This window comes from Neophocaena asiaeorientalis, unplaced genomic scaffold, assembly GCF_003031525.2.
Source record: "Neophocaena asiaeorientalis asiaeorientalis breed wild unplaced genomic scaffold, Neophocaena_asiaeorientalis_V1.1 scaffold691, whole genome shotgun sequence".
NCBI lineage: Eukaryota > Metazoa > Chordata > Mammalia > Artiodactyla > Phocoenidae > Neophocaena > Neophocaena asiaeorientalis.
In genome coordinates this window covers 51,246-61,631 of record NW_020172474.1, presented here as the reverse complement: position 1 = coordinate 61,631, position 10,386 = coordinate 51,246, and the positions used below count along the sequence as shown (strand labels likewise).

Sequence of the window (10,386 nt, the reverse complement as noted above, 5' to 3'; positions counted from 1 at the left end):
CGCCACCCGCAGTCTCCGCCCGCGAAGGGGCTTCTAGTGTGTGGAAACCTTTTCTCCTTCACGGCTCCCTCCCACTGGTGCAGGTCCTGTCCCTATTCTTTTGTCTCTGTTTATTCTTTTTTCTTTTGCCCTACCCAGGTACGTGGGGACTTTCTTGCCTTTTGGGAGGTCTGGGAGGTCAGGTCTTCTGCCAGTGTTCAGTAGGTGTTCTGTAGGAGTTGTTCCACGTGTAGATGTATTTCTGGTGTATCTGTGGGGAGGAAGGTGATCTCCGCATCTTACTCTTCCGCCATCTTGAAGCTCTTCCAGTATTTCTTGATTGAATAGTTGTAGGCTGTTCTAGCTATTCTGGTAACTATGTATACCTACTTTTTGGGCTCAGTCAAAACTGCAGTTTCACACTATATTATACAAGGTACTAGATTTTCAGTAAATAGACCTGTGTTCTCTTTAGAACTTAAAAATCAGAGCCTGAAAGATAATTTTGTTGTTAAAGAGAAAACCTATGTTATGTGTCCATATACATTTTAGTTTATCCCTTGGTAGGTTATTTAAATTTGATTTTTTGGTTAATTTTAGACTCTTTTTGATCAGAACAATGCTGCAAAAAAAGAAGAGTCAGAAACTGCAAACAAAAATGATTCTTCAAAGAAGTTGTCTGTCGAGAGAGTGTATCAGAAAAAGACACAACTTGAACATATTCTCCTTCGTCCTGATACGTACATTGGGTCGGTGGAGCCATTGACACAGGTAATTATTAAATTTTACTGAAATTAGATGTATATGTACTTCTTAATAAAATTTTGTAAGTATATGCTCTGTGAGTACACAATTTCACGTCTCTGGTAATAATAGAAAGTAGGGAGAGAGATCTAAGAGGTAGAAATGTCTTAATTTTTCACTAGAAATTAAAAAAACTGGGAGCTAAAAACTATCTGAGAAGTATAGAGACGTACAAAGTAAAATGGTGCTATGTGAACTTTTTAAAAGTTCTGAAGTTCATGCTGTGGTTTATTTTAAATTCTAGAATTTATATATACACATTGATGACTATTGTTTAATGCTTACTATGGACTGGGCTTATGCATAGCAATTTTTTTCTAGCAGTTAAATTTAAGTAAGTTGCTCAGACCTCAACTAGTGAGAGCTGGGATTCAAAGCTAGGTGTCTTTGACTCCAAAATCATGCTGCATTCATACTGTTTTACTCTGTGCTACTTATACTACAGAAAAATATAATGTGTGAAGTAAAAGTGTAAAGTAAACATTTTTTTTCCTATTTTACTTAAATACTGTTTCTAACAAGTTTTGGTGCCTTATATTAAAGCTGACTTTATGTATGAGTAAGAACACAGACTTGATACAAAATGAACAATTTCTCAATTTTGAGGCTATTTAAATTGAAGATGAATACAGCCAGGTTGACTGCAGCTGAAGTAGTATGTTTTTCTACTTTGAAGATCTAAGTATTTACAGACTAAATGACAAATATGGGTTTATGCTTTGTAAAATTTATGTTAAATATTTTTTACTCCGTAAGTTCTTTTGAATTTTTCTCTCAATGCAGCTCATGTGGGTGTATGATGAAGATGTAGGAATGAATTGCAGAGAGGTTACCTTTGTGCCGGGTTTATACAAGATCTTTGATGAAATTTTGGGTGAGTACTTGCTTAAGATTTAATGCATCTGTTTCTATTGATATCATTATAATGTCCCTATATATGTAAAACCAGACTTAGAAATTTTAAAGGCATATCTCTGGTTTTTATGCTGAGTATAAATGTTCTTCAGAAAATCTGTATTACCTTCTGTAATATGTTCATATCTCTGGACGTCATGTCTTTGTGTTTCGGTTTGTTCATCTGTAAAATGCATGTGTTGTATTTGATCAGTAATCCCAGGGTCATTGTATGGTCCTGTATGTGCAGTCGTCTGGGGGCTGCTCACATCCCAGTCAACAGGGGAGGGCATGTTAAAAATATAGATTCCAGGGCCTGATCCTTGCAGATTCAGTCGGTTTGAGTTGAGACACATAAAAATGGGCTTTTCACCAACACATTAGGTATTTCTGTTGGACAACCAGGTTTAACAACCATTGTTCCAAATACCTCTGTGCATTCCAAATCACACGATTAGTTAAATCACAACGAAGCGTGGATACCTAATTGACTCCTAGGGCAGGCTTGCACTTTGGAAACGTTTTTAGCCAAGGATTTTCTAGAGACTAATCAGTGCCACTTGAGGTTTCCTACCAGGGTTGTTTGGGTCTCTTGAAGCTTCTTTTGGTCTTTGGGAAAAAGATAGGAGAGTAAAACTGGTTAGTTACGTTTTGTACTTTTCACTCTTGTCTGCCAACTATCTGCCAGTTTTACTTTTAGGTTACACAGTGTTTATCAGGAACATGTTACTTCTGTGATTGAAGTTCAGTTTGACAGCTAGCTAACCCACTGAAGCTGTGGTTAATGTATGCAAGTATTATCAGTTATAGTTCATAGGATTTAAAACTTTAATTTCTAAGGATGCTAAAGAGTGCTTTTCTAATTCAAAAATAACTGGTTTCAGCTCAATCTGTCTATAAAATCACTAGTTTATTGAAGGAGAGCAAGAGAAAGTAGTTACGTGTTGCCAAGATAAAATATAATTAAACCCGATACTTTACTTTTAGACCCGGATAGGCGTTTGTAAACTGCAGATGTTTGTTTTTACTTAATTTGTTTTTATATATCATAGAATCATCCCCCCCCACTTTGTTTTGTGCTAGAAGACATAACCGTAATTTGGTGTGATATAAAATTTAAGAATATTATTTGGAAAATAAGATTTTGTATTAGAAGTTAGCAGTATTATTTTCATTAACTGTTACCATATGTAAATGTTTATATTGAGTAGTGATGTACGTGCAGCTGTATGTTTATGATTTATTATAACTTTATATATTTTATTACTTATCAAAATATTTAATTTTGTAGTTAATGCAGCTGACAATAAACAGAGGGATAAGAACATGACCTGTATTAAAGTTTCTATTGATCCGTAAGTATATTTCAAGTTTAATTTTTATGCTAAGTTGTTTTATTCAGATGTTCAACTTCGAACATTCCTCAAAGGAATAATGCATATAGTTAGTACTCTTGAGTTTCTTGTTGCTTGAGACCTTGTTATTTTTGCCTCTTTTGGCCAGAATGCTACCCTCTTATAGTTTCCTCTGTCATTCATGATCTTTTTCTCCAAGGTATTCAGTACTTCCTTATGGGAGCACTTGGAGACCATTTTTCTCCCTCTTTGATGCTGTGGATACTGTTTCAGCTGCTAGAATAATCAATATTTTCTTATTTTTGCTTTGGTACTCAAGGCTATGGGCTATTGTTAGTACTATTCCAGTTACATTATGGGTTAAATTTACTTTTTCATAACCAACATTTGGACTTTTCCATTTATAACATTTGTAAATTGGGAACTGCTGGTATTATAGAAGGTGTTCAGCTGATAACTACAGTGATTTTTTTTTTTGGTGGACTGAGGGGGAGTGAAAATAATAAAGTATTTCTAACTTAAAACTTTATCCTGTTTTTACCAGGATGCTTTTGTGAGATATTATGTTACATTTATCCTTTATAATTAGTAAATTAGTAATTTAGCATGATTTTAACATGAAAATTTTCTTTAACATGAAAATTTAATAATTCAGTTATAGCCTTACTGTCATTAATAATAATTTTAAGGACATGGTTAAGATAAATGATATAATAAAAATATAATTTACATTTAGTTATACCATGAAGTTGACTGTATCTTATATGAAAATATTACCACATAACTATACTGTTGAAGTTCTTGATTTTTTTCTTTCTTTCTTTTTTCATATGCATCATTTCTATAACAAATTCTTGAGAATCTGTATGGTAAGATGCACAGGACACTTAACAAGTTGCAACTTAGGCAGACACTTAAAAGGAAATTTTGGCTGCCAGGATTTCTTTTCTTCCATATTTAGGAAATTATCAGTTAAAAATGGTATCATTTATTATGTTTTAGGAGAGCTAGTAAGGAGTAATAGATGTTGAATTTTTGATATCTTTAAGCTTTTTTAAAAATCAGAACTGAAAGACTGAAAACTAAGGAAGAAGGCCTTTTCTTAAGTACATTCATGGTGAACATGATTACGATATTTGGTTCTTTTATCTTAATTGTTTTGACCACATTGATCCAACAATGTGGACTTTAAAAAAAAGATTAGAGGGCTTCCCTGGTGGTGCAGTGGTTGAGAGTCCGCCTGCCGATGCAGGGGACACGGGTTCGTGCCCCAGTCCTGGAAGATCCCACATGCCGCGGAGTGGCTGGGCGCATGAGCCATGGCCACTGAGCTTGCGTGTCCAGAGCCTGTGCTCCGCAATGCGAGAGGCCACAACAGTGAGAGGCCTGTGTACCACAAAAAAAAAAAAAAAAAAAGGATAAAACCCCATCATAACAAAGTGATCAAGCAGTGAGCTATAAAACAGCTCTATAGACCAAATAATGACTCTTGGTGGCAGGCTTTACTTTAAGTTTATTACAGATTTGGGACAAAGTAATTCTGTGTAACTAGTGCCTTTATTGCTCTCTTTCTAACTCCCTTTTCATTCAGCAGACATTTTTGTGTGAGTATAAGAGTGTCATAGAATTATAACTAAATTTATTTGGTTCTTAATGGCAATCAGATAACAGTTTCTTTTTTCTTATTTATCTCTAAGTCATTTTAACTGCTTCTGCTGGAAAGTTCTTTTATTTCATATAAAATATGTATATAAAACAAAAATTCATAGTCTACTATTCCAAGGAAAAAAGGGTGAAGGTAGTATATTTTTCACCTCTCCTTTCCTATTTTATTTTTGTTTATAAATTATTGATGAGACTCTTGAATCTGTCTCCTGCTTTTAATTAAAATATATATTTTATACACACATATTTAAAATTGGCAACAGACAACCATTTTGGGACATGTTGCTGATCCTTATATTTTATTATTTATTTATATTTGCTAATTTTAACAATAACATTTTGACTTTTGTGAATATTCTCCCATAAAATCATTCCTTATGTTTTTCCCTTACTACATATATTACAGAATTCATGCTACTTTTATTAAAATAAATTTTATTTCAGAGATGCAATTTTTGCTTAAGTTAGATTTCTAAATTAAGTCATTTTAAAGCAGAATTCAGATGGGGAAAAGTGCTGTTAGGCTGTTTATTTTATTGATCCATTTTTCTCTGTCCATTTTTTATATTCTTTGGGTTTCATTCTTTTTAACATTTTTGTATAGCAGATTTTATTTTTCTTTGTGCATGTGTGTACATGAACTCTGTGTAAAAGAGAGGTTAAATTTTGATAATGGGTTAAGTGTAGAGGATACACAGCACAGTTTAGCTCTTATTCCTCTTTTGATAATACTCTGTGACGTGGGAATAAAATGTAAGTAAATAGCCATGGTTGTAAAAACAAAACAAAACAACAAACAAAATAAAAGTAGGAATAGATTAGCAAGGAGTGCCATGCAGAATTTGGACAGTAATTCTAGAAAGAGAGTTTGAAGCAACTTCTTACAGGGGAGCTTAAAACCCATTAAATAGTATAACATAATGGTTAGTTGTTATTGAAACAACTTATTTGTTGGCATCTATTTGATTAAAATCAAATAACTGGAAAGCACATTAACCAGGGTTCTGTTTCTCTAGCTTACGTATTCTTATTTATTCAGGGTTGAAACTTAAAGCTGTAGCTTTCAGTGTACACACTCATACTGAAATATATGTACATATATGTATACATTTTTTAAAAATCACCTTCTGTATATTTTGTATCTTTTAATTTTTATTTGACATACTGTGGGCAGCCTTCTTTATTAACTTATGTAGATCTACTTAATTCTTTTTAATGTTTCTAAGTATTTTATTATGTCAGTATGTCATCATTGTTTAACCTCTTTCCAGCTAATGAATATTGGATGTTTAGATTGTTTTCCAGGTTTCTCGTTAGCTTTAATTATTTTGAAACTTTATTTATAGCTTATTCAAGGACATCATTCTTAATACTAATGTGAACATTATTGATGGAGCAAAGAATATAGTTAGAAAATTCTGAATCATTGTTTAGAGATTATAGAAATAAGTACCAGATCTAGGAAGTGAAATAGATTGAAATTTTGTAATAGGTGACTTTGATAGAAAATTTCAGTTTCATACTCATACAGGCTTATAGAATGTACTTGACATCAAGCCTCATTTTTTGAAACTGAGATGAAGATAACGCATTTACAAAGTGTCTTATTTTAATTATAGTACCACATGTACTAAGTAGCATGAAGAAATTTTAAGGGTTTTCTCATGAGTTTGTTGACTTTTTGTGTCATTCTGAGATGTTTAATATCTGTAATTTTCCATTCATTGTCTTTCTTCATTTCCTTCAGAATTCTTCTCTATAGTTTTAAACTCCATGAAGTGTCTTGTAAAAAAAAAAAATGCTTAATAAGTTACAGGTTTTAAGCCCAAGCTAGGAACTATTTGGAAGTCTAAAAAAGTAATGCAATACACGGCCCTTGTTTCTAAGGCCCACTATTTTGACATCTGCATTTAGGACACACAAGGTAAAGTACAGTAGCTAATTTTTTTTTTTTTTTTTTGCGGTACGCGGGCCTCTCACTGTTGTGGCCTCTCCCATTGCGGAGCACAGGCTCCGGACGCGCAGGCTCAGCGGCCATGGCTCACGGGCCCAGCCGCTCCGCGGCATGTGGGATCCTCCCGGACCGGGGCACGAACCCGTGTCCCCTGTATCAGCAGGCGGACTCTGAACCACTGCGCCACTAGGGAAGCCCACAGTAGCTAATTTGAAACCATTACATACTTACATATTCAGCTGTGTATTCTGTAGAGAGTGTTTACCCACAAGTGAGCTAACCTAATTATGTCCTGAGGTCTCCCGTAAATACTTTAGATTTTTTTGCAAGTTTCAATATAAGGAGGGTTGGGAAACATTGTTTTAGGCTGGGTAAAAGGCTTGTGGGAGAACTGAAGTCGTAAATTGATCCTTGAAGTTAAAGTAAAATTTGGCTAGACAAAGAGGGAAAAGGTAGTATAGGCAAGGGAAAGACCAATAAACAAAGAAATGGAAGAATTGGGAATGAACATGGACACGTAATAAAACTGACCTGTAGGAAAATAGGATGCATGTTGCAGAATAGTGGTAGTTCAGTTTGACTCTAAGTAATGATATGGATAATGGGCCTGGAACATGCAATAGAAGACACTTAAACTACTGATGTGTCCTGGAGCAAACAGTAGTGTGAGGAAAGCTGTGGTATCAGAATATAGTTAAGGGGAGTGGCTAGCTCTGTGTTTTAGCAGTGTTGCAGTAACAGTATTTAAGGTGATGCTAATTTAGACTCCTATACTGGCATTTGGAATGAAGGAAGGTCGGATACTGCTGAAACGAATCTAATAGGACAAATTAATGTCTTGATGATTAAACGACTTTAGAGAATGATCAGGAGATATGAATAAAAATGATATCAAAATTTAAGTCTCCGCGATTCGGAGAGTTGAACCTATATTGTAGAGCGAGGGAAAGAAGATGATGTGTTATTTTTTAGTTTCTTTTTCTTCTAAAAATTTAATTAATTTCCTCCTGGATCTTTGATTTTCATTTTGGCTTTTATAACTTTTTTTTTTAGTTGTAATAACTACTTCTAGTAACTCTAGAGAGATTAAGCTATGTATGTGTGAGTGAAACAGTGTGTCTAAGAATAATTGTGAATCAGATTGGCAAATGGTAGCTTTTTAAGGTAATTCTCAGTGAAGCTGTGTTTCTTTGCACGTTTGGCTAAGTGGGTAAAGGCATCATAATATATACTGCCCTGAAGCGATAGGGTAGGCAAAATTTTCCATCAGGACTATGGCCTACGTCAAGTTGCTGTTAACTGTAGGAACCTCTACTCCATACCACTTAGGACTAAAATGGATGGTTTTGTGACTGAAAAACCTAAAAGACCTGAAATAGGTAATACTTAACATAAACATAAAAACATAAACATAACATATTTTAAAACCATTAAGGTTAGTTTATAACAATGACTGCCACAATACAAACAACCCTCTAACATTTAGGCAGAGAATGGAGTACATTTCAGGCTGTTTTTCCCTTTCTGTCTGCCCTGCTCAGCAGTCAGGTAGGAAATAAAAATGGCCATGGCCACTGGCCCTGCAGAGCCCGGGTTCACAGGTGGCTCACTGGCAGGGCAGGAAGATCGTGGCTAATATGTATGAAAAGAAAATGAAGTTGATAGCTGGCTTCTTATAAAAGCTTCACTGCTTTTACTACTGAGAAGAGTTTTCCTGAGAAATTTTGCAGTATTACCTGCAGATCTTAGTGATCCTAATTTGAGTTATGACTCAGGGATAGAAATGTGTGTCCTCAGCAAGTATTTTCTTGGAAGACGAGTGAGTGTCTCCCAATTGGTAATGGCTGGCAAACTCAGGTTTATTCTGGGTTACATTACTTTTGATGTAAATTAATTGATACAGCTTATAACTATTTTAAGCTTTAAACTCTGCTTGTTTATTTACAGTGAATCTAACATTATAAGCATCTGGAATAATGGGAAAGGCATTCCGGTAGTAGAACACAAAGTAGAGAAAGTTTATGTTCCTGCATTAATTTTTGGACAGCTTTTAACATCCAGTAACTATGACGATGATGAGAAAAAAGTAACAGGTAAAATCTGATGTAGGCTGATCAGAATTTTTATTGAAAAATATTGCCCTCTCTTACTATTTCTATATAAAATATTACAGAAAAGGAAATCTGTATAGTTTTATTTATGAGAAAATCCTTTTCAGAGTTAATATATAAAAAATATCATGTTTAATTGTTTTCTTGGTTATAGTCTGATAGAGACTAACTCTTGTAGTACGCTGACTTCTGCTAGAACTCCTGGAGCTCTAACCTGGCTAACGGTTTGGGTTTTGAATTAGAGTCCTGATGAAAATAAGATGTGTATGATTCCTGTTTATGTGAATTTGTTTTTACATAAGCACCATGTGTTTTGGTATCAATTAAATTGCTTTTAAACTGATTTCTTTAAGAGAGTCAAGATTGAAAGTCTATATGAATAGAGTTGAAAGTGCTTTGACCAAAACCAGATGTTTTTCTACTTATTTACATTTCCTAAGTAGATGGATAATTTTTTTCCAAAACCAAGGCTCTAGGAAGTTATATAGATTAAAATTTTGTAATAGAGAAGTAACTTTGATAGAAAGCTCAGATTTCATACATAGACTTACTGAATTATAGGAGATACAAAGCTTAATGTTTTTGAAGTTGTGATGAAGATAATCTCCAAAATGCATATTTTAATTTTACTATATGTGCTAAATCTTAATTGTATTTTTCTTTAAATGAAAAATCTAAATATACTTTGCATTATCATCAATTGATTATTTCAGTAAGTGGAAACTGTTTTGCAACAGACCTGCTGTATGGTAGGTGAGTTAACAAAGTTTCTTTAAAGTCATTTTCATTAAACCTTTCACATTTAATTGTTTTTACAGGTGGTCGCAATGGTTATGGTGCAAAACTTTGTAATATTTTCAGTACAAAGTTCACAGTAGAAACTGCTTGCAAAGAATACAAACATAGTTTTAAGCAGGTATGATAGAAATGTGCCTAATTTTTTTTTTTTTTAATAATCATGTTTGTTGCTTTGCCAAGATAATAGACCTTAGGTAAATTGCAGTGATACCCATATAACTTTTTTTTAAAGCATTAAGCAAGTAATCAGAGTAAAAAGACTCCAGAATGCCTGGGATATTTTACATAAACCTATCTTTCTCCTATTCCTTTAAAACAAACACTTTACTTAACAGACTTTTCCTTTAACCTATTTAAGCAGTAGGGAAAATGTCTTGACCCTCACAGGCAGATTGAAATACATCTGCTTAGCGTGTTTGAAAAATTCCTTGTTGATTCGTCAAATTTACATTTCAAAGTTTTATATTTCACTTTTGTAGACCTTTGAAAATAGTTTGAAATTTTACATAGGCTAAAATTTGTCAGGAAAAGCATCATATCTTTTTATTTTTGTAAAATTCTGTATGGTCATGTTGAAGAATTTGAAAGATGTTTGAACTAACAATGTATAAAGTTGTGCAGTTTATTTTGCTTCTTTTCAGCATGAGGTTATAATAGTAGTATTAAAAATTTTTTCATTTATAATATCAGTTTCAAGAATTTGGTTTGTTGTGAAGCTGGAAAATGGATATAGTTGTGGTAAATGAGTGTTATCTCATTAGCTGAGTCTTTATGTATTATCAAATATAGAAGCATTAGAGAAACATTTGAATATTTTTTCTTTTAC

General features: G+C 33.6%; 1 protein-coding gene across 2 annotated transcripts in view; it reads left to right on the top strand.

Moving 5' to 3' along the window:
- Positions 1-584: 584 nt before the first annotated feature.
- Positions 585-10,386, top strand: part of TOP2B (DNA topoisomerase II beta) — a 45,942-nt gene continuing 36,140 nt past the window's right edge. The window contains exons 1-5 of one of the 2 annotated variants that reach the window (XM_024738175.1): positions 585-750; positions 1,567-1,657; positions 2,969-3,032; positions 8,599-8,744; positions 9,581-9,678. In XM_024738175.1, the coding sequence (XP_024593943.1) occupies positions 1,570-1,657; positions 2,969-3,032; positions 8,599-8,744; positions 9,581-9,678 (396 nt within the window). In that variant the 5' untranslated portion in view covers positions 585-750; positions 1,567-1,569. The remainder of the gene's footprint in view (positions 751-1,566; positions 1,658-2,968; positions 3,033-8,598; positions 8,745-9,580; positions 9,679-10,386) is intronic. The other variant, XM_024738174.1, reaches the window with a different exon arrangement.